A 22,682-nucleotide genomic window follows, 5' to 3' on the forward strand; every position below is an offset into this window, starting at 1 on the left:
TTAATTTTTCATTATTTGTAATAATCACTGCAGAAAGACTCTGTCAGAGGTGCAGGGCCACGCCAGGGTCACCCACACAAGCAGCTGTAGAAAGGGGTTTAGCTGCTAACCACCCTGAAGACTGCAGCTCAAACTGCCTCTTCCTATGTTCCTTCATCATCAAAGTTTGCTTTCTTTCAGCTGTGCACTGGGCAGGGCACTATATGAAACATTCTGGAGCTGAAGGAAAAAAGAAACAAGCCCTGATTAAAGATTAAACCTAGGAGGAATGTGCTTTACAGTGAGAAAAGGAACCCTGAGCAGAGCATGGTTAGGCAGCAGGGTCAGGTACACTGAGGGGCTCCTCCACCTGTGACACCAAAGGAAGCAGTGGCTCCTAAGTTCGAAGCTGTCAGAGGATCTTTAGGGCTCATCTCAAACAGGCAGCACCCAGGGCAAGGGAGGGGTTTCTCCCCCTTTGCTCTCATCAGATGCCACCTGAAGTCCTGGGTGCAGTTCTGCAGCCCCCAACACAAGCAGGACATGGAAGTGTTGGAGCCAGTCCAGAGGAGGCCACCAAGATGCTCAGAGGGATGCAGAAGCTCTGCTACAAGAGTTGGGGCTCTACAGCCTGGAAAAGAGAAGGCTTCGAGAAGACCTTGGAGTGGCCTTGCAGTATCTGATGGGACCTGCAGGAAGGCTGGGGAGGGACTATTGACAAGGCCTTGTAATGACAGGATGAAGAGGAATGGATTTGAACTGGCAGAAGGAAGATTCAGACTATATGTTAGGAAAGAGTTCTTTGCAGTGAGGGTGGTGAGACACTGGCACAGGTTGCCCAGGGAGGTTGTGGCTGCTCCCTCCCTGGAGGTGTTCAAGGCCAGATTAGATGAGGCCTTGAGCAACCTGTTCTGGTGGGAGGTGTCCCTGCCTATGGCAGGGGGCTGGAACTGGATGATCCTTGAGGTCCTTTCCAATCTAAACCATTCTATGAGCATATGAGGATGATGAATGGATGTGGTAACACTGCAGAGATTTATGGCTGTAAAATCCAAGTGGCTTAGGCATTAGGACACATCCTCCATTCTCATCAGGGGTTCAGCAGTATCCCCAAGTGGTGCCAGAGAAGCACAAGGATCAGTCCTGTCCTACCAAGCTGAAGCATGGTGAAGGCAAGCAGCAGCCCCCAGGCCAGGCAGGCTGCAGTGGAGCTCAGTGCTCCTGCTGGCCACCCTTGCATCACAGTACCACAGTATCACCAAGGTTGGAAGAGACCTCATAGATCATCAAGTCCAACCCTTTACCACAGAGCTCAAGGCCAGACCATGGCACCAAGTGCCACGTCCAGTCCTGCCTTGAACAGCTCCAGGGACAGCAACTCCACCACCTCCCCGGGCAGCCCATTCCAGTGTCCAATGACTCTCTCAGGGAAGAACTTTCTCCTCACCTCCAGCCTAAATTTCCCCTGGCACAGCTTGAGGCTGTGTCCTCTTGTTCTGGTGCTGGCCACCTGAGAGAAGAGAGCAACCTCCTCCTGGCCACAACCTCCCCTCAGGTAGTTGTAGACAGCAATAAGGTCACCCCTGAGCCTTCTCTTCTCCAGGCTAACCAATCCCAGCTCCCTCAGTCATATCAACCACTGTCTCTGCCCCCTTGCCCCTTCCTCCTGCTAAGCACAGACCTCTGCCTGCATGGCAGCCAAGGCTGACTCGGCACAGAAACCCTGGGAGTTCATCCTGCCCTGCCAGAGGAGCAGGCTCCACAAAGGAGTTATTAGCAGCAGGCTGTGTGGGTTTGAATTTCTCTGCCTTTCCCATACTTTTCCCCCATTGCTAACATGTCTTGTCAGGACAATGGAAGTGTGCCTTGCAACTACTCACAACATTAGTGACGCTGCTTGAGCCTGAATGATTTCAAGGGAAAGAATCCAACTCCCAAAAGACCATCTGGCTATCAGTTATAATGCAGCAATAAAGGTCAGGGCTGCCTCTCAGGAGCTGGGAAAAAGATGGGCTTTGACACTGAAGAGCCTCTTCAACCAGCTTGGGTACATCCCTACCTGTCAGCTCCCAGATTCAAGGCTTGCCACCCTCGCTAGGGGAGGGATAAGACAGAACATCAACTGCTGGAGGATGATCAGCCAAGGAACAGAGGGAAAAGGGCAACACCTTATTACAGCTGGTGAAAGCCAGGCCATGATCCCTGAGCTGGATCTTATTTTGTGTCATAATCCTCTGCCTGCTTCAAAGTGCTCATGAGATGTCTTGTCTCCTGGCTTTCCCACCACACAGGGAATAAAGGGCTCCAAGGACAACATCTGCCCTTCACAAAGGCCTAAACCCATTCAAGCCCATACAATGAGACCCACCAAGCCTGCTATTGCAGTGACACCTCCCTGTCAACTGCCCATTAAACTCGGGCTTCACTTCAAGGTTTCCATGTCAGAAACTGTCTTTGGCTTTCTTCCCTCACTGCACCCTTCCCTCCATTTCCATTTCCAGGCTCCCAGCCACACTCCCATGCACAAGCAGTGCACTGGGAGAAGACCAAAACCCCTCTGCCTTGGGCACTGCAGGTTCTGCTCAGGTGGCAGAATGCAGCACAGCTTTCCTCAGGTAGCTTTTGGGTTATTTTTGGTGCTGCCTCAAGGACTGAATCTAGGCAGAGATTTTTCTCACAGGATAAACCCAGAAGTGACCTAAAGTGCCACACAGCTTCCTTCTTTTTTCTTGCCTTTACCATAAAAAGAATAAAGCTTGCTTAGTTTTGGCTCCATTTCCATTTGCTCCAAATCTCCATTTCCCAGATAGGAAAATGGAGTGGGGATGACCTGCTGAAGGTTACACAGGGAAGCAAGTCTGTGTTCAGCAAGCTGGAACAGATCCAGCGTTTGGTGATACTCCCTGAGCAGATGAGACCAGAACACACCAGAAATATCAAGCAAGGCGCAGAAGTGAGCTCCTTGCTGAGGTCCAGAAATGTGCCTCAGCTACTACATTTCATTCATGACCTGCCTCTGGCTTCCCAAGGCCCAGAGAATCCGAGCTGACTCTGATGCTATGAGTCTGTCTCACTCATTCTTGTAAATGAATAAGGAAATGTGAGGAGAAGAGTAGAAAAGGGAAAAGAGAGCTGCAGGGGTGGCAGGCACAAGGCAGGTTCTGCTGGGAGGTGTGTGGCTGTCCTCAGGGAAGGCAGTAGGAACCCTGGTGCAAGGAGCTGTCAGCCCTTGTGTGTGAAGAGGGAAACAGAGGTTGCCATTTCCCTTGGCTTCCCATTCCCTAGTTACTCCCTCTGTGCTTCCCACACCCCACCATCTCCAAAGAGGCAGACAGAGCTGTCACTGCACACTGCTGACAGAGCCACAGCTCACCCCTTAACCCTGCAGGGCCTGCATGGAGCAATGCAAACAGCCACACTGACCCACAGGAGGCCAGCTGTGAAGTGCCCTCTCCAGAAGGAGTAGAGATGTCCTCGGTGCTGGTGATTTTGACCCTAACAGTGCTCCCCTTCTTTCCCCACCTTCCCCCAGAAGTGTGCTTCCTGCGCTCCACAAATGTGAGTGGCACATGCAGGGCTTCAGGAATGCAACTGATCCAAGACAACCAGCTGGAGGGTCAGTGTTTTCCCAGCTCCCTGGGCAGCCCTGAAGAGCCACGCTGCACACTCCACCAGCCAGCGTGGGCAGAAGGTTACTCTCTGCAGGGCATTTGCAATCAATGTACCATGCACTAATAGATGCTTCCCCTATTGTTCAGCTGCGTGCCTGGATTGGCTGCAGGGCTGTGGGAAACACCAGCAACCCCCAGACTCACAAATCTGCTGGAACTCCCTGAGGTATAAATAGAGGCAGGAGGTGACAGCCAAAGCAGAGTCCTGTGCTCAACGTGGGGGTCTCTGACCAAGGCCAATAGCACCAAGAATGGCTCCCAGTAACACTCTCCTGATCCACATGGAAGAGAAACTGCTGCCAAAAGAAAAGAATAAAGTAAGTAGAGCCCTTGGACAGGATTGGGAAGGTTGGCCTGTGCTCTGGGCCACAGAAAGGCTGCATGGGAAAAGGTGAGACATGGAGGGAGAAAGGGAGCTGGGGGATGATGGAAAAGTGGAAGAGAGATAAAGGAGACTCCACAGAGCGTTAAAAAAATCACACTGAGCAGGGAACAGGCAGACAGCACTGCCAAGCTCTGCTAGCAAGAGAAAGTGTCTTTGTGAGTGTGTGAGGGCAGCAGAAGGGGATACCAGGTCAGAAAATCCTCAGCAGCCTGCTCCATCTCTTCCAGCTGAGGAAGCCGGTGGTGGAGAAGATGCGCCGCGACCGGATTAACAGCAGCATCGAGCAGCTGAAGCTGCTCCTGGAGAAAGAGTTCCAGAGGCACCAGCCCAACTCCAAGCTGGAGAAGGCAGACATCCTGGAAGTGGCTGTCAGCTACCTGAAGCAGCAGAGCCAGCTGCAGGACCAAAGTGAGTGCAGAGCTTGTGTTGCTCACCACAAAGTCCACTCCCACAGGCCTCTGCCCTCTCAGCTATGCAGAGGCTGTAACACGTCAGGTCAAGTCCCATGAGCAAGGCTCAGGGACTCTTGAAGGACACTTCCTGCACGAATCACTGAAGCACCCCTTGTTTTGGTGGTGATTTTAACCCCCTGCACTTGCTCCTCTCTCTCTTTTCCAGCATTCACTCCCAAGCACGCAGAGCAGGACTTCAACAGCGGCTACCTGCGGTGCCTCCGGGAGGCCATGCACTTTCTGTCCTACTGTGAGCCCAGGAAGGAGACCCAGCTGCAGCTCATCAAGCACTTCTGCAAAGCTCAGATGGCTGCAGACATCACCTACCCTCCTGCTCTGCACAGCTCACCTCTGTCCCCTGCTCCACTGGCCAGAAAGCAACCTGCCCAGAAGACTCTGGCTGCTGCTCCTACCATCTGGAGGCCCTGGTAGACCTGCCCAGCTTTGCTTTGCTCCTGTGTTTTGCTACAAACCCTAGAGGGACCTGTGATTTCCTGGCTCCTCTTTCAAGTAGGAAACATTGCTTTCCAAAGGTGTGTGTGTGGGGGGGGGGTATTGCTTTTCTGTCACAAGAAATGAGGGTGGCTGAGTAGTTTCCCTTCACAGTGAAGGACTGGGTGTATATCTTGCAGCACATTGGCTGCTTTTATTGGTGGCTCCTAGCCAAAGAGAGGAGCAAGTTCTGCAGTGACTTAAAAACAGCCAAATGCCCTTCGGTTCCCACCAGACTTCTGCTTGGCAGGGCTGTCGAGCCTGCGGCTGTCAGTGGGAACCTTTCCCGCTGCCTCCCTGGGTCACTGGTTCAAGTGCTCCATTGTCTCCAGTTAATGTCTTGACCTTCCTAAAAGAAGGAGCACTTTGAAGAATGTATTTTGTATCATAAAGAGACTGTTGAGCCTTTACCTTTTGAGTGAAAGACGTTAAGAAATGCTGATTCTTCTGAAGGTCTTGTGCTATTTTTAGTTATTCCTTCTTACAGAAAGGTAGGAGAGAGCTCTTGGGTAAAACTGTCTCCATGCCAGCCTGTGCTGCTCTCAGCTGAGGGGTAACTGATGCCTTTTGTAAAGGAAATACCTGAGATATACCTTAAGGGGGGAGGAAGGGAGGCATGAAGTGCTCGATAATCATTCACTGAACATGCTAAAGAGCTTAAAAAGCTTTTATAAAGTTGTGATGTATTCATCCTGTGTGATGTTCAGCTCTGGCGTCTCCACTGTACAGTACAATAAAAATGGTTTTAGTCATAACAAGGGTTTGAGTCGTTAATCCTTTGGTTTGACGTTATTCAGATGCCACTCTGGCTTAAGTGTGGCATGCAGACTCCTCCTGCAGTGGGCAAGCTGTCAGGAGATGGCCCATTCCTGAGCTCTTCACTCCAGTACATGGTTTCTGTTGGTGGTATGCGTCTGGCAGAACAGGATTTCAGATCCTGCAAAGAAGCAACCTCCCACACAGCTACGCAGAGGGGATAAGCAAAAAGGGATTCAGAAGGTGTTTGAATCATAGCGTGGCCTGGGTTGGAAGGGACCTCCAAAGGTCATCTGGTCATCAGTAAGCAGAGACATCCTCAGCTAGATCAGGTGGCCCAGAGCTCTGTGGAGCCTCACCTTGGGGAGGTGGGAAGAAAAGAATGGGAAGAGAATCCTAAAGCCATCCTTGAGCACCTTCAATACCAAAGCACAGCACTTCCCCAACAGCTCTCACTCACTCCTCCTTAAGAAGAATTCAGTGAGGATTTGCCACTCCCCAAGTCGAACAAATAATCACTCCACCACACTACAATCTAACCAGAGGAGCACATTGCTTCGGATAGATGACAGGGAACACTCATTCTTGCAGGGGTAACAGCATGACCCACCTCTGGCCAACAGCTCAGCTCCCCTCAGGTTGCCTGGGAAAGCCACCCCTGGAAAGCTTCCTTTCTACAATCCCTAAAGTTTCCTTGCTTTTTGCCTGAAGCAAAAGGAAACTCTGGAGGTCTGATCTGGGCAAACGGCTGCTTAGTTAAGCACAAAGCAAACTCAGCTCTGCCAACAAGATCAAACTGCATTCACACCCTGCTAGCTGCCCCTGGCCAGTCCCCACTTGATTTGTGATGAACCCCTCTCACACATATGGAAAGGCCCCAAAAGCCTGGCAGCCAGGGGAGGAACACATTGGTGCACCCCACTGCTGTGCTGTGAATCATTTGGGTTATTATCTTGCCCTGAATGCAGGGCTGGTTAAGTGCTCTCCATCCCTTTGCCAATGCAACAGAGGGGTGGGGGGGGTTGGTTCTGCAGCTCATCATGGGCTGCTACCAACACCAGAGACGTTAGCTCTTCTTCACCAACTCCTAAAGAATTCAGAAGAGGTATTTTTAGATGTTGTGGTTGCTTAGTGATCTTGACAAGAAAAAAAAAGTCACTTCACCTTGCTGTGCTCAACTTGGCTTTGGCAGTTAGCAGAAGCTTCTGAACGCCAGCGAGATCCAAGCTGCTCATCCATGCCTGTGCATTTTTAATTCAAGCCTAATTAAGGCAATTTGTGGATAGGAAGTTTGGGGGAGTTCAGACTCAGCCAAAGCAGGCCCCAAGCTGACTGTTCCCTACAAGGAACTGGGAATGTGGCATGGAGGAGGCTGCTGCTGGTGTGTGGACAGGAATCTTCTGCAGGTACCAAGTAAGCAGAGCTGGCAGCATCGCTGCACTTAGCTTAAAGCTGACTGCAGAAGCAGAAAAGAGGAAAGGGAAAAGGGAAAAGGGGAAAAGCACAACCTGAAGATTGCTGGATTTAAACCCAGTCCCTCTGGTTCTAGGCTCACACAGAACAGGCTGTGAAAACAACTGTGCAAAACTCAGGTGAGACCACAGGCTTCCAAGCCCAGAACTTCTGCTGGTCATACTGGGCTAAACCTGGAGAGGCACAGCTAAGCCATTCAGCCCACAAGGTCTGAGTCTCGTTCACACTGACACCATATTATCCCCTTGCTCTGGCCATGGTGGGGGGAGCTTGCTCATACTTAGCTGTCAGTGTAGATGAGATGCAGACCTGCTGCTAGCAGTAAGAAGCTCCTTCATGAGCAGGGGGAAGAAGCCAAACCCCACTAGGAAGCCTCCTCTCACGGCAGGGGGTCTGATTCACGGCTGGTGCAAGTGCCCTGCTCCTATTTTCCAGCAGCCAAAGCCTTGGCCCCTCCGGGCTTTAGTTTACCAATTACTTGAGAGCCAAAAGCCAGCTCTCTGCTCTCACCAGCCCCAGCACAGCAAAGGTTATGTTTACAATTTATTAATTATTATCACTTCTAATAATTGAACACAAAGCCTCTTATGGCTCCTCTCTCCCCTGAGGTGACTCTCCCCTGCTCCAACCCATTCCCACCCTTAGGGAAGATGTTGTTGATTATGCTGATCCCACAGCCCAGGAATACTCCCTTGACAAAGCCCCTATTAACCTCAGAGTGTGGGCCTGAGTTTCTCCGAGTTTCCCACACTTTGCTCCCCATTGATGCCATTCAGAGAGCCCACAAAGGAAGCGTGCCTCACAACAGCCCGCATTAGTGCCGCTCCTTGCCCCCGCATTGTGGGGACCTGCAATTCCTGTCCCCATGGACCATCTGGAGAGCTATTTTCCCAAGGAGCACATTGATCCATCAGTATTATGCCGGAGCCCTTTTAAAACTTGGGAACGTTATGCTCTTTGACACTAAATAGGTGTCTTGAGAGGGCTTGTCAGAAAGATTTTAAACCATTTAGGGAAGGCACAGGGTGGTGGAGGTGATGGTGGTGGTGGTGGGGAGGGGGGGGAATCGTAATTATTTCTTTCAAAACACCTTCAGAGGCATTTGGGAGGCAGGCTGCCATGGGTGTAGGAAATGCTCTCAACTGAAAATACTGTGGAAGTGACAGAGAAAGGAAAGCTTCAGGCCATCAAGCTGTGTGCTCCAAGTGCAGCCCCACAGAGAGCAGCGCTGCTTCTAAATCTGTGTGGCACTCACAGAGAAATTCTGCCCTCCTGGACTCTTCTGATGGGTCACCTTCATTGCTGCGCTAATACACTGAGATCATCCCTCCATGAGCAGCTAAGTGGGCTGCTAGATGGTGTGATAAGCACTAGAGTGTGTAGTATGTCTGCACCTGGGCTGAAATCATCACCCACAAACCAAAAGAGGAAAGCTCCATGGCCAAGCACCAGCTTCCGAGGGTCGTGGTCCTCCAGGTGCTTTGCTGTATGGACTATAATAGACACAAGCCTATTGATGATACTCTTGGGGTTAGCTGGTTGCTTGTCTTTCCTGGCTCCTCTCTGGTTGCCCCTCAACTCAAAGCTATCTCTGGCACACAGGCTGCACACCAGAGCTCAGGGTGCAGTGGTGAGATCTGCAGCTGGAGACAGCTGACATAGTGGTTATAGAATCATAGAATCAGTCAGGGTTGGAAGAGACCACAAGCATCACCCAGTTCCAACCCACCTGCCACAGGCAGGGACACCTCACACTAGATCAGGCTGCACACAGCCTCATCCAGCCTGGCCTTAAACACCTCCAGGGATGAGGCTTCCACCACCTCCCTGGGCAACCTGTTCCAGGCTCTCACCACCCTCATGCTGAAGAGCTTCTTCCTAACATCCAGCCTGAATCTCCCCATTTCCAGCTTTGCTCCATTCCCCCCAGTCATATCACTTCCTGACAGGCTAAAAAGTCCCTCCCCAGCTTTCTTGTAGCCCTCTTAAGATACTGAAAGGCCACAATAAGATTACCTGGGAGCCTTCTCCTCTCCAGACTGCACAGCCCCAACTCCCTCGGTCTCTCCTCACAGCAGAGCAGCTCCAGCCCTCTGCTCATCCTCATGGCCCTTCTCTGAACACCTTCCAGCACAGCCTTATTCCTCTTGCACCAGGGGCTCCAGACCTGGATGCAGTACTCCAAGTGGTGTCTCACCAGTGCAGAATTCTTGGCTTAGGAGCAGCTCCATGTGCTGCCTGCCATGGAGTTCTGGAAGTACAGACAGTTTCAACTCCCTGCAGATTGCTGTTTCCCCTTGCACTCTCCACTATCCACACACCGAGTGAGAACAGAGACACCTCCCTGCTTTCACCTAGGATTTTGAAGACTGCACCCTCCTGATGCAGCTCAAGACTGCGATGATGTGATCTACAGAGAAACAAGGCCACTGAGCAAGCAGCCTCAGGCCGTGCCAGAGCTGTTACCTCGCAGGAGAGGGTCCAGATCTCACACTCCCTACCTCAAGAAGGCAGCACTGTGGCACTTTGTTTACTCAGCTCTACGTCTTTGGCAATTTTTGGCCACTTGATTCTTTTAATCCTTCATTTCAAAACCAGGGAAATGCTGAGCCTGAGACAATCCTGCACTCTGCCTCTACAGTGACAGAGACACAAGCTGCTCCCATGGATATGAAGGACAGTGACAAGGATTTGGATGCCAAACTTTTCAGGCTGCCTGAGGAGACTTTAAAAAGCTCCAACTGGGCAAACTGCTTTCAGACTTAACACTTCCCTTACTGAAATCCTTGCAGAAAGCCCAGGCTGCAGCCAGCTCTGTAACAAATATGTTCTAGGGACAGCCTTAGTTCAGATAATTCATCATTCTGAAGCATCTCCTTCTTGGAAGACTCAAAATCCACCTGGTTGTGTTCCTGTATGACCTGCCCTAGGTGATTCTGCCTTGGCAAGAGGGTTGGACTGGATGAGCTCTAAGGTCCCTTCCAGCCCCCACCTTTAAGTATGTTAAGGGGGCTGACAACAAAGCTGAGGAGACACATTTTATGATGTCAGGTAGTGATAAGACTGCAGGGAATGGAACAAAGCTGGAAATGGGCAGATTCAGACTGGCTGTTAGGAACAAGCTGGGTGTTGAGATCCTGGAATAGACTGCCCAGGGAGGTAGCGGAAGTCTCATCCCTGGAGGTGTTTAAGGCCAGGCTGGATGAGGCTGTGGACAGCCTGATCTAGTGTGAGGTGTCCCTGCCCATGGCAGGCAGGTTGGAATTAGATGATTCTTGTGGTCCCTTCCAACCCTGATTCTACCATTAGCTTGGAAATCCATTTTCAGGCCATAACAGGGCAAGGGGGAGGGATATCTCCTTATCTTTTACCCATCAGCACTACACAGAGGGTAGGAGAAGCAAGCAGAGCAGGAATCGAAGGTTTGCTGTCATTTCCGAACCATCAGAGAGAGGAGGAGAGAAGCTGGGAGCTGAGGAGGCCGGGGCGGGGGGTGTTGAGTGCTGGCTGAAGGCAGCGTGCCTGGTTCACCATTCAGCTCAGATGGTGTGAGCCCAGAGCTCCCAGGATTTCCCACATCTCCCCATTCACCCTGTTAAACTGTCGACAAAAGGCGTGTGCCTGCGCGGGGCTGCCGAAGAAAGCTAACGCCTGCTGCACCATCTGCCCAGCACTCCACGCCAGGGATAATGCTTTAATCAGGGGGAGCTGCTTTAGCCCCTTGGAGTCCAAGGGCCATTGTGCTGGGGACAGGATGGCGTTATTTAAAACCACTCATGTCATATTTCCAAGGCTGAAAAGTGGGTCAGAGCTTCCCTCCCAGCTCCCTGTGCCCACTGCTGTGAGCAGATAGGGTGCGTGGCATGACCTGCTGCCCACTGCATCTCCTGTGCCCCCTGAGAGGGAGGCACAAAGCCTCCCGTGCTTGACTTCAAGCTCAAAGAATGGCACAAGCACACAGAGACAGGAACTGCCCTGGCTGCCAGCATTATTGCCGATCACAAGCTGACAAAACAATTCAAGGAGCTGATCCTGGACAGGATTCATCCTCCCTGTGCAGGTTTTTGATTACCATCAACAACTAAAGTTGCTGCACCCTAAGTGATCCCTGCTCATTGCTGGACTAAATGACCTTTAAAGGTCTCTTCCATCCTAAAGCATTTTATGATCCACCTGAAGGTGAAACATCTTTGGGCTGGGCAAGGAGGAGGGTTGGAGGTTAACGTCACTGCCACAAGAAGCCAGGAAGGTAGAAGAAGCTTTGGAAGCTGCAGGTTAATAATTAGTTACAGGATGATCCCTTGCAGGTTCATGTCCTTTTATGCAACAGCCCTGTGTGTGCTGTGTACCCACAGACACAGCTTTTAGCCCTGGCTTAAAGACCTTGAAGGATGCTGAGGGCAGGTGACAGACTGTGAAATGAAAAGTTTCCTTCCAGGTTTTGAAAAGCAGACAGTGGAAAGAAAGCTTTCATGAGCATCACTGCAGTAAGGAGCAGGTAGTCAAACCCTGCTAGCAACAGCCTGGGTTTACTCCCTATTCTAGCCTCTTGAGCATGGAACATGCATTAAGGAAAAAGAAGATTATGTCCACACACAACTCCACTTAAACCCACAGAGCTCCACATTTGACAGCTGAAACAGATGTAGCAGACAGCATAACTGGGCAGCTGTCAGCACAAGGCCTCACATGCCTGATGGATCTGAAAAGTGCCTGGGTTTGAGCTGGACTGTGCCTGGAGGAGCAGCAGACCTAGAATAGCCTGGAATAAAATATCAAACGGGCAGCTTTAATGCTGGAGCCTCCCTGTCCCTTTCCTGTGTTCAGTGCAAGACACATGGCACACGCTCTGGCCCGAGCAGAGCCACAGGCTCTCCCACCACCTCTATCTACACTCCATTCACGAGCAAAGTCACAGACAAAAATTGACTTCTTACTGTGTCTCAGTACTGTGCAAAAGGAAAACACATTTAGGAGACTCAGGACCAGGGGCACAGTGAGGCACTCACAAGGTGGCATGAAATTAAACAGGACACGTTAGGGAAGGGCACCATAATCACTACATGTCACGGGCTGCAGTAGGAAAGCCCAGATTACCCAAACAAAAGCAAGGAAGAGCTCTGAATATAACTTATAAGGGCACTTCACACAATGGAGAGGAAAATATTCCAAGCTAGCACTCAGCACCAATTGGTTTTAGGGTTCTTCCCTCAATTTTAGCCTTTAGCTGCCCCAAAATTATCTGGTACTGTATTCATCTAAGCACGGTTTAATGTCAATGAAAAGGTTTAGTCCCTCTAATTCTGCAGCTTTTCATTTTCAGCCTCTCTCCTGGCCGTGGGCACAGAGCTTTATCTCTCTCAGGGATCAGTCTTCTGTGCTTAATTTCAGCCTAGCCTGGGAAAAGGCAGCACATTGAGATGTTGAGGTCCCCAACATCAGGCAGGAGTTTGATGATAATGCCGGCAAAGGCTTTCCCACGTTCCTACCCCAGCGCCCTAATGCCAAGCCCTATTGTGTCCCACGCTGCCCAGTCCACCTGCTCCTTTGGGAGCGGGGTATTATCCCCAGGCAATTCACAGTCAATTTGCCATGCTGTAATAGATGCTTTCTCTATTGTCCCAGGGCACGCAGGGATTGGCTATCGACTGTGGGAAACTCAAAGTCGCTCAGGCCCCAGACATTTGTATGCAGCCAGGGCGTATAAATAGAGGCACTGGCTGCTGCCTTCTGCACCCGCTAACCAGCAGCTCCCAGCTGAAACCAGCACTCAGGATAATGGCACCCACTGCTCTCTCCCTGGAAATCCTAACGCCCAAAGAGAAGAACAGAGTAAGTATCTGCTGAGCGTGAGGGCAAAGAGCTGAGCAGGGCTGAAGCCCCCCAGCCGCAGGTGATGCCGACGGGAGGGATGCAGGCTCGCTGCTAACTGTGCTCTCCTCCCCTTCTGTTCCAGCTCAGGAAACCCATTGTAGAGAAACTGCGCCGGGATCGGATTAACAGCAGCATCGAGCAGCTGAAGCTGCTCCTGGAGAAGGAGTTCCAGAGGCACCAGCCCAACTCCAAGCTGGAGAAGGCAGACATCCTGGAGATGACTGTCAGCTACCTGAAGTACAGCCGAGGTGAGCGCATCCCCCAGCCGTGCCTGCTGTCCTTACTTCGAGGCAAAGCTCCAGCCCGAGTCTCCCTGTGTAACCCTTCTCTCCTCCCTGCCCCCACAGCTTTCGCAGCCTCCGCCAAGAGCCTGCAGCAGGATTACTGCGAGGGGTACGCCTGGTGCCTCAAGGAAGCTCTGCAGTTCCTGTCTCTCCATTCGGCGAGCACAGAAACCCGCACGAAGCTCATCTGCCACTTCCAGAGGCCACCAGCAGCGCCCAAGGACCCTGGTTCTTCTTCTGCACCGCCTTCCACCCACCAGCCCCCAGCAAAACAGGCAGCACTGAAACCCTCCTGCAGCCTCTGGAGGCCTTGGTAGCCCAAGAGCATGCCCACGGCTTTCCTGGACATTGCTGTACTCCAGAGGAGACTGTGACTTGCCGTCCAAGTCCCCCCGCTCCTCTCAAGAGTAGGGAAGAACATTTCCCCTTGGCAGAGCATTGCTGTGCTCGGATATCTGCTTCCCTTCTTCCAGAAGGACTGAAATGATCCCACCACGTGGAGAGAAAGTTGTTCTCAAAGGACGTGAGATGTATTCCTCCTGCTAGGAGGACCAAGAGGTGTTGTTCAGAGAAGGACACCGCCTGTTCTTAACCTTAGTGAGGTTGCACATGTATGTCTGTTGAGAAAGCAGTAACTTCTGAGCCGTTCTGGCTAGCATTTTCACAAGTGTCCATTCAGCAGCAGCCCTTCCCTCTGACCTGCCTCACTTGAGACACTTCTAAACGTCCCAGGCTATCACACCTGTACTGCCTGGCTGCAGCTATGGGGCCTGGGGGGTGGTGTCTCAAGCAGAGCAGCTGCTCAAACTGGACACCTGTGAAAATCTAGCCTTGCTGTGGGGGGTCAGAAGGGGTTCTATGATATTTGTAGACTGTATTGAGCATGCTCTGGAAAAAAACAACATAATAGTTAAACCATAACCCAAAGTATGTAGAGGAAATTCCTCGGGATGTCTTGCTCACAACGCGAGGGTACTGCTTGTGAGGTTCAGGATACGTTTGCCTTTTATAAAGGCAAAAGCTCAGCTCCATATCCTTATAGGAAAGAAAAGTTCCAGCTGTGCTGTCGATTTTACAGGAGCTACTTATCAAAGCCTTTCATGAAAGGCAGGTGTACAAATTGTATTTGCTCTTTGGTACCCTACCAGCAGGGGAGAACGAATTCCTTACTGTCCTTGCGGGACGCTGCGCCGTGTTTTATGTGTGAGCTGCACCAACGGTGCGACCTGTGCCAGGAATCACCCTGGGCACGTCAGGAGGGGCAGAAACCTTTTACAGTACACACAATAAATAAAAATCCAGTTGACAAATCCAGCAAGTGCTTCTTTCTTCTGTAGTTTGCATAGCTGATTTCCCTGGGGTAAAAGGAAACGAGGCAAGGGTCTCAGTAAAAGCAAAAGGTGCTTCGAATTGGCATTTGGCTGCCTCACTGCTTCTGTGCTCCTGGGGACTCCCTGCGATGCTGTTTTTCACGGCAGAGAATAAATGCCTCTGAAATACCAAACCCTACCTCTCTTAAGGCAAGGAAAAAGTATCCCAAACCATTAAGTTCTTGGGAAATTCAGAGCCAAGGCACTTGGCAGTAAAGGTCGCTGCAAGGCTGAGCTCAGGCAAATTGATGCCCTTGCCCCAGACAGAACATCCCCGGGACTGATCGGTTGCTTGCTAAGGCTCTTCACCGTGCGTCGCTTGTTCTCATGGCACATCTAAGAGCCACAAACCAGGCTGAAGGGCTGGGAATGCTTTGTCTAAAGGAGAGACACACAGAGCTGCTCAGAGTGCGTGTGCAGGAGCCAGGAGGCACACAGCTGCTGGCAAAGCAGCGCTGCCCTCATAGTGACCCTGCGAAGAGACGCTGACAGGGGGTCGCAGGCTGCAAAGGCTCTGCTGGGGCCTGATGCTGCCCAAGCCATCGAGCTGCAAACTCGCTCTCTGCTGGCTCTGTCAGTTCTGCGTGTCTCTGCCGTGTCCTTTTTCATTCCCTTCCCGCTCTCCCTTCGCATCTGTGCACTGCTGGGGGGGGTTCACCGCTCCATGGCCTCTGCCAGAGGGCACTTGGCGCCAGCACCCTGTGTCTGCGCAGCACCTCACGGCCGAGCCCTGCGCCTGCGCCGCCAGCTCCCGCCTCATTCGCATAATCTATGCGCCGGGCTCGTTAGTATGCAGATGTATGCGCATACATTTGCATGCCGATGAGGCCAGCCGAGGAGTGGGTCGCGTTCAAAATGGCGGAGCGGGGCGGGCGAGGTAGCGGCGGTCACGGCAGTTTGGATAAGAGCATCACCCTCCCGCCCGACGAAATCTTTCGCAACCTAGAGAACGCCAAACGTTTCGCCATAGACATCGGTAACCGAGGCGGGAGCGGCGGGGAGGACGGGGCCGGCGGGGAGGAGGCGACGGCCGAGGCACGGGCGGCGGCTCTCGCCCGCTGGGGGGCCGGGCCGGGCCCCTGCGGGCTGACGGCGCGCAGAGCACGCCGGGAAGCGCAGTCCCCTGAGGCGCCCGGGTCGCGGCGGGCGGGTCGCGGTGCACTACAGCTCCCGGCAGCCCCCGCGGCGGGGCGGCGGCGCGGGGCACGACGGGAGCGGGAGTCCCTCCGCTCGGCGGCGGCGGGGCAGAGGCGGGGAGCGGCACTACAAGCCCCAGCGTGCCCCCCGCGGCTGCTAACGGGCCGGTTAGGGACAGCCTGAGGCTGCCCTTGGCCGAGAAGTGGGGAGAGAAACCCCAGCGCGTCCGGAGGGCACTGGGATATCCTGCACGAAGGGGATCGAAGCCTGCGACCCCCGGGAGCGGCGGTCGCGCAGCGACCTCGGGAGGGAGGACGATACACGGGAACCGGCTGCCCTAGGCCCCAGTGGGGCGGCAGCAGCAGCGCTGCGGATCTTCCCCCTACCACCCCTGTCCGCAGCGAGCAGGGCGCTGAGTGTGCCCCTGACACTGACCTTGTGGCAGCGGCGGGGCTGGCGAGAGCTGCGGTGCCAGCTGCCCTGCCAGAGCGGGGTGGCTGCAGAGATGAGGGCGTTTGGCATGGGTTAGGGGCCTGTCACAGCAGCTGGCTGTACTTGTTTCCTCAGCACACCCCGTGCCGTGGAATCGCGGAATTGTTTGGGTTGGAAATGACCTTTTAAGATCAAGTTAACCCAGCCCTGCCAGGTTACCACTGAATCGTATCCCTCTGCGCCACATCTACAGAGCTTGCCAAACCTTCCAGGTCTGGCCACTCCACCACTTCCCTGGGAAACCTGGGCCAGACCCAGACAACCCTTTTTGGGAAAGAAATTGTTCCAGATATCAAACTTAAACCTCCCCTGGCACAACCTGAAGCTGTTTACTTTTGTCCTGTTATAAGCCTGGGAACAGAACATCGCTGGGTGTACAGCAGGCTGTACAACAGACTGCACCGAGGGACAGAGAGAGCAGTGCACACCTGAGCACCACAGCAGGGAGTTGTGCTGGTCTGGGGCCACGCTGGGACAAAGCTGAGCTAAGCCTTTTAACAACAACTTCACCTGTGCAGGGATTAGCATTTGTTCTGTGGAGATCTGCACGACCCAAGCCAGCAGTTCACACCCCTTGCTTGTTTTGCAGCTGCTGGGTCGGTGGAGCTGTTTAGTGTGGAAGCCAGGAGTGCTCTTCAGCCTCAGTACCGTGTTGCAAGCCTCCACTAGTCACCTGGTTAACGCTGTGCTGGGAGATGCAGGCTCACTGCCCAGTGGGAAGATATTCATCATAGCACAGTCCTTGTCATAGCACAAACCTGCTTAACTCCTCCAGAAGCTCACTTGCTTTGTGCCTGTTCCCATAACAGCTGGAATTGGGTCCTTTCTGTGGGTCAGACTGGAATTAGAGTTGTGGGATTAGTTATAAAGCCTGGTTACATGTCTCAGCTGGTGTTCTGGGTGGATTTAAATCTTTAAAAACTGGGAGAGGAAGAGGATAAATGCATCCAGCACAGCTTTGCATTCCATTTATCTGGTGACAAATTGATTGCCAAAGCACTTCTGCCGTTATCAGTGTTGTGCAAACATCATGGCACTCCAACACTAGGTGATCTTTTAAGGTCCCTTCCAGCTCAAACCACTCTATGATTGCCAAGTTTTTATTTACTGTTTGGACTTTAAAGCCAGTCACTTGTCACTTGTCCTTCTGAAAGGAGCAACGTGCCAGATCTTTGGCAGAGAGGCAAGTCAACACCTGCAGAGTTCAGTTCAATTGGCCTGTAGCCCTCGGAGATACAGACCCCCCCAAGTGCCCTCTGCTCCTGGTGTGAGCAGGGAGGCAAAGTCAGAACTGACTCTGCCTGTAGATAAGGATGCTTATGATGCAGAGCCCAGGGTACTTCTGACACTGAGTTAAAATCAAGGGGTTTTCTCCAACAGCCAAAGCAGCTTAGAGGTTTATGAAGCAAACTGATACCTTAATCGGATCCTGATACTCAGGAGTGGGTGAAGAGGCATTTTTCTTTCTCAAAGGAAACAAAAGCTTGTTTTAACAAGCCTCCTCCTTTCAGGCTCAACTATCTGCTCAAGCTATTTCTTAATGGGAAGCACCAGCAGGTACTTTTTTTTTTGTCCTCAGGAAAATGAGTTGAGTTATTCAGCCTAATTTCATAACCTCACTTGTGCAGGTCAGGTGCAGAGAGAGGGCAAAGGGATTAGGTTCTGTCAGGCATAAACTTTACTTGCACTGCTTGTGGGAAAAGCTCCACATTTGAAGTTGGCCATGCCAAATCCATTTCTAGGTAAAGGTTCTCTGGCTTCCTTCATCATACATTTATCTTAATTATACATGGCTTGAGCCAAGGAGATCTTAGAACCCAAGAGCTCTTTGGGTAAAACATACATAAAGAGAAGTTATATTGTTAGCTCCAGGCTGAGGCATTAATCATAACTTGCCATCTTTTTGTTCACAGGTGGGTCATTAACCAAGTTGGCTTATTACTCCACTGTGCAGCACAAAGTGGCACGAGTGAGATCCTTTGATCATTCTGGAAAGGTGAGAATTGTATCTTTAACCAGTAGCAAACAATGGACTCTTGAGAGTGACTCTTGGACTGGCTTCTCAGAACAGAATATTCACCTGAAAGCCATCTAGTAACTTGTTCTCTATAAACTATAAGGAAGTTGTAGAGTAAGTTGTAAGTGTGACCTCCTCTAGTGCCTGTTACTCTGAAGCTATCACAACAGCAATGTTTCTTTTCAACCCACATTCTAGGATGCACTGACACAGCCTTCCCTAAGAGCTGTACTGCAGCTCAGATGAGTCTGTGGCTCACATTTCATAGATTCATAGAATGTTTTGGGTTGAAAGAGACCTTAAAGATCATCCAGTTCCAGCCCCCCTGCCATGGGCAGGGACATCACCAGAAATGGAGGCAGTGCTGCAGGTGGGGTCTCAGCAGAGCAAAGCAGAGGGGCAGAATCCCCTCCCTGTGCTGCTGCTGCTCTCCCTGCTCTGGATGCAGCCAGCACACAGCTGGCTCTATGCTGCCAGTGACCAGTGCTGGCTCCTGGGGAGTTTGTCACCAACTGATACCTCCAAGTCCTTCTCCTTTAGATTGCTCCTGAGCCACTCCTCACCCAAACCAGGTGCAGCACCTTGCACTTGGCCTTGTTGAACTTCATGAGGTTGGCTTGGGCTCACATATCCAGCTTGTCCCAAGTGCCTCTGGATGAAGCCCTTCCTGTTCCAGGAGAAATTAGCCATTAGCATGGGCTTGGCAATTATTTTTACTTTGTAAGCTCAATATAGGTTTAGATCTCAATTCCTGTGATGATCCATATGTGTTCACTGAAAGACTGATTGCAGGGCTTCAGAGCTGTGCAGCCCACACACAGGCAAACTCAGTTCCACTCTCTGCCTCCTAGAAGTGCTTCTATTGCCAGTCAGTGCTTGAGGTAATTATTTTCTAGACAGGTAAGTGCAGTGCTTCAGTTAAAAAGCCACACTTGCTGCTAAACAGTTTCTCATGCAGAGATATCTTGTGCATGTCTGATGCATGGAGAATGGATTACATTCTCAGCTGAAGGAAAATTCACATCTGTTGAAGCTGCATTGTTCTGTGCTAGCTCCATTATGATTTTGATAGCATTCCTGCAGCTCCCAGTCAAAGGAAGCACGATACTGATGTTCAGCTCAGCATATAACGTGGTTGCAGAAGGATTTGAGTGATGTACAAGATGCTTTTCTCTTTTAAAGGACATAGAAAATGAGCCTTTGTATGAAATCTCAGTTCAGGAGGAGATTACAGCTCGACTTCACTTCATTAAGTTTGAAAACACTTACATTGAAACCTGCCTAGATTTCATCAAAGATCATCTTGTCAACACAGAGACAAAAGTCATCAAAGCTACAGGTGGTGGTGCCTATAAATTCAAAGATCTTATTGAGAAGAAACTGGGGCTGAAGTAAGTGGAACCCTTTACACTTTTTGGAGTGCTTCTACTTGAAGGAGATTTTAGTAGAGTAACTTTCCACCTGCCCATCTGCCCTCCAAAACCATCCACATCCTGAGTGAAGGGGGGAAAGTGTTTGCATGCATCTGGGTCAGAGCAGGCTGAGTTGGGCTGGCAGTGAGCAAAAGCTGCAGAAAGATAACTGTATCACTGACTGACAGGAGAGTGTCAGGAACAGAGCCAACCAGGAGCACAGGCTTCAGGGAGAAGTTAAAAGGAGGAAACAGGAACTCCACAGGAGCTCTGTCCATCCAGAGACACAAACCCTACAGTGGTATATAAAATTAAGCCCTATGTGAAATTTGTAGTTAATAAATTCACTGTTAGGAGTTTTACTTAGGAGTCTTTGTGCTGAGGTGTGTTGAATTGTGTCAGTCTTTCTAGTTTGAGTCTGGATCCACAGGACAGCTTCATTCTTACAAGCCAAAATATTGCTGGCAAAGACTTTTCTCTGAATATGCCTAACCTTTATACTGATCTAGGTTCATAGAATGGCTCAGGTTGAAAGGCACCTCAGAGATCATCTCTTCCAGCCCCCGTATCATAGGCAGACACCTCTCAACTAGACTCAACTGCTCAAGGACTCATCCAACCTGGCCTTGAACACCCCCAGGGAGGGAACATCCACAACCTCCCTGGGCAGCCTGTTCCAGACTCTAACCAGCCTCATACTGAAGAGCTCCTTCCTAAGATCCACTCTAAACTTACTGCCCCTCAGCTTCAAACCATTCCCCATTGCCCTGTTGCTAGAAGCCATGAAGAAAGACACCATAATAGACACCCACTGTGAGGGCTCAGCCTTTCTGCAGGTTCCCTTCAGGCACTGGCAGGCAGCTCTCAGGGCCCTCTGAAGTCTTCTTCTCCCCAGGCTGAACAACCCCAGCTCCCTCAGCCTGTCCTCACAGCAGAAGTGTTGCAGCCCTTGGATCACCTTTGTGGTCTCCTCTGGGCTCACTCTAGCAGGCTCTCAGGTTAGAGCTGCAGAAGCACCTCACACTCAGCAGCAATTAACACAGCACCACCACTTACTGTACAGCTGCTACCTGAGCTCCATGCAGAAGCACAGGCCTGCAGGAGACTAAAGGGCAGCCTCATGAATTTACAGCCTGATAAATTCACTATTCAAACACCTTTATCAAACACCCCACACCACAAACCTGCTGTAAGGACAGATAAGCTCATCACCAATTTACACCAGCATAAAACCAGTACCTGCTGTTGCTGGGGACACCTTCCAAGCACCTCTGCTGTTGTAGTTTTCTGCACTTCAGCTCCTAAGGTGGTGACTTCATCTTCTGCTTTCTCAAATAACTTTCTTCCCCTGATAGGTAGGATTCTGTTGACCACTTTTCAACCCAGCCTCCATGAGTCCTTGATTGGCTGTTACTAAATACCAATTAACCAAAACAAGGAGGCAGTTCTCCCTTTTCTGATCACCTGGGGTTTGTTTCTTTGGTGAATCTTTTTGTCCTCATGACCTACTTAATTGGTCCACAGCCCCAAAAAGCAGCCTCTGCCCCATCCTGGCAAGCATGCAGCATGAATTGGGATGGCTGAGCTTTGGCTGAGTGTTTTCAGCAAGGCTTTGTGGCACTACATGAAAGAAAATTAGCACAAATCAGTAAACTTTACAGAAGTGGCAGCTGACTTCACTACATCATGCAGCTTATCTTAAGTTCTGTGTCATGTCCTTCAGCATATGTACAGCTATGAGGCCTGTTGGTCTTGGGAGAGGGCTTTTTTCCTCCTGTGTTTGGCAATCCCACTAGCAGGCTCCTCACAGTCACTTTAATCTGTCATAAACAAGGCTGAAATTTTGAGGAGGGGACTGGTTTTGTTTCTTTTACTGAGAAGGAAGGGGAAGAGCAATAGAAAATGATTACTTGTTAGGACATTGCTTTGTCAGGTGAATTTGCAGGTAGGTTTATCTCCAGGTTTACTTCGTGGCTTGGGTGCACACAAAGCTGGGCAGCAGCAGGGCTCTGCAGAAGCAGTGTGAAGAAGCAGGATTGTTTTCAGTGACAGGATGATTCATGTGTAACCACAGGCAACTTGGGGCTGTGTGTTCTGGCATGGAAGATGTAACATCCTAACTTTTCCTGGCTTAAGAGATGTGGATTTTTTGCCACGTGCTGGGGTGGGAGCCCCTATGCTTTGTGTAGAGCCTTTAAGAACTTGCTTGTCACTAGCACTGTGAAAATCATTGAAGTTGGTTATTTTTTTTTCTCCCCCTTCCCTCCAGAGTAGATAAAGAAGATGTAATGACCTGCTTAATTAAAGGCTGCAACTTTGTCCTGAGGAACATACCCCATGAAGTGTTTGCATACCAGAAAGACTCAGACACAGAGTTCCGGTTCCAGACAAACCACCCCAACATTTTCCCTTACCTGCTGGTGAATATTGGCTCAGGGGTTTCTATAGTGAAGGTGAGTGAGGGCTAAAAGGTTCTGTTGTAAACATTGGTGAAGGTGACCTTGAAACATCTTTACTGGGTTAGATTTGTAGTTGTCTCTTCTTGGGTTTGGAAAGAAAGCAGTGATTTAGTGGTTTTCTTCCACCTTCCTTACCGAGCTGTGAATTCTTTCCCATCCACTACCACAGTTTAATCACATTTCATGTGATGCTTAGAGAAGTTGTTCCACTAACAAATTAGGACAAAGGCTGCCACGTCAGAGTGGTTTTGGATGTTTGTTTGTTTTGATACACTGTTGAGAGGACCAGATTTTCACTCTGTGTTTAAAGTTATTGGCCAAGAATTAAATACAAAGATTTCAGAAACTGCTCCTGGTATGACTATGTGGAAAGTGCAGCACTGGAGAGCTTCTCCCTTGATGTTTACACAGTGAAACAGTTCCACTCAC

General features: G+C 50.8%; 3 protein-coding genes and 1 long non-coding RNA gene across 6 annotated transcripts in view; 3 read left to right on the forward strand and 1 right to left on the reverse strand.

The window, feature by feature from the left end:
- LOC135190609 (uncharacterized) lies at positions 1 to 21,161 on the reverse strand. Its single transcript, XR_010308572.1, has 3 exons — positions 21,034 to 21,161; positions 3,795 to 3,946; positions 1 to 219 (listed from the first exon to the last, which is right to left on the reverse strand). It is a non-coding gene; the product is annotated as an uncharacterized LOC135190609 (long non-coding RNA).
- On the forward strand, positions 3,902 to 4,957 carry LOC135190607 (transcription factor HES-5-like). The gene is made up of 3 exons (XM_064172135.1): positions 3,902 to 3,967; positions 4,263 to 4,443; positions 4,654 to 4,957. Exons 1-3 carry the CDS (start codon positions 3,902 to 3,904, stop codon positions 4,917 to 4,919), a joined length of 513 nt encoding a protein of 170 aa, XP_064028205.1. The 3' UTR covers positions 4,920 to 4,957.
- HES5 (hes family bHLH transcription factor 5) lies at positions 12,959 to 14,680 on the forward strand. 2 transcript variants are annotated; one of them, XM_064172134.1, is made up of 3 exons: positions 12,959 to 13,040; positions 13,165 to 13,330; positions 13,430 to 14,680. In XM_064172134.1, exons 1-3 carry the CDS (start codon positions 12,987 to 12,989, stop codon positions 13,681 to 13,683), a joined length of 474 nt encoding a protein of 157 aa, XP_064028204.1. In that variant the 5' UTR covers positions 12,959 to 12,986; the 3' UTR covers positions 13,684 to 14,680. The 2 variants fall into 2 exon arrangements, with proteins under 2 accessions (XP_064028204.1, XP_064028203.1); XM_064172133.1 differs by having other exon boundaries at positions 13,165 to 14,680.
- The window catches only part of PANK4 (pantothenate kinase 4 (inactive)), a 25,775-nt gene continuing 18,659 nt past the window's right edge, over positions 15,567 to 22,682 (forward strand). The window contains exons 1-4 of one of the 2 annotated variants that reach the window (XM_064172128.1): positions 15,567 to 15,712; positions 18,279 to 18,361; positions 19,565 to 19,773; positions 22,064 to 22,247. In XM_064172128.1, coding sequence (XP_064028198.1) covers positions 15,592 to 15,712; positions 18,279 to 18,361; positions 19,565 to 19,773; positions 22,064 to 22,247 — 597 coding nt within the window. In that variant the 5' untranslated portion in view covers positions 15,567 to 15,591. Of the gene's footprint in view, positions 15,713 to 18,278; positions 18,362 to 19,564; positions 19,774 to 21,364; positions 21,740 to 22,063; positions 22,248 to 22,682 lie in introns of those variants that run through there. The other variant, XM_064172129.1, reaches the window with a different exon arrangement.

This window comes from Pogoniulus pusillus, chromosome 36, assembly GCF_015220805.1.
Source record: "Pogoniulus pusillus isolate bPogPus1 chromosome 36, bPogPus1.pri, whole genome shotgun sequence".
NCBI classification, from domain to species: domain Eukaryota; kingdom Metazoa; phylum Chordata; class Aves; order Piciformes; family Lybiidae; genus Pogoniulus; species Pogoniulus pusillus.

Bases quoted from the DNA above. Each gene is read 5' to 3' on its own strand.
- LOC135190607 (XM_064172135.1), top strand. From the start codon at position 3,902: ATGGCTCCCAGTAACACTCTCCTGATCCACATGGAAGAGAAACTGCTG. The intron at 3,968-4,262 runs GTAAGTAGAGCC...CATCTCTTCCAG, and splicing joins TGCCAAAAGAAAAGAATAAA to CTGAGGAAGCCGGTGGTGGA. The intron at 4,444-4,653 runs GTGAGTGCAGAG...TCTCTTTTCCAG, and splicing joins GAGCCAGCTGCAGGACCAAA to CATTCACTCCCAAGCACGCA.
- HES5 (XM_064172133.1), top strand. From the start codon at position 12,987: ATGGCACCCACTGCTCTCTCCCTGGAAATCCTAACGCCCAAAGAGAAG. The intron at 13,041-13,164 runs GTAAGTATCTGC...CTTCTGTTCCAG, and splicing joins CGCCCAAAGAGAAGAACAGA to CTCAGGAAACCCATTGTAGA.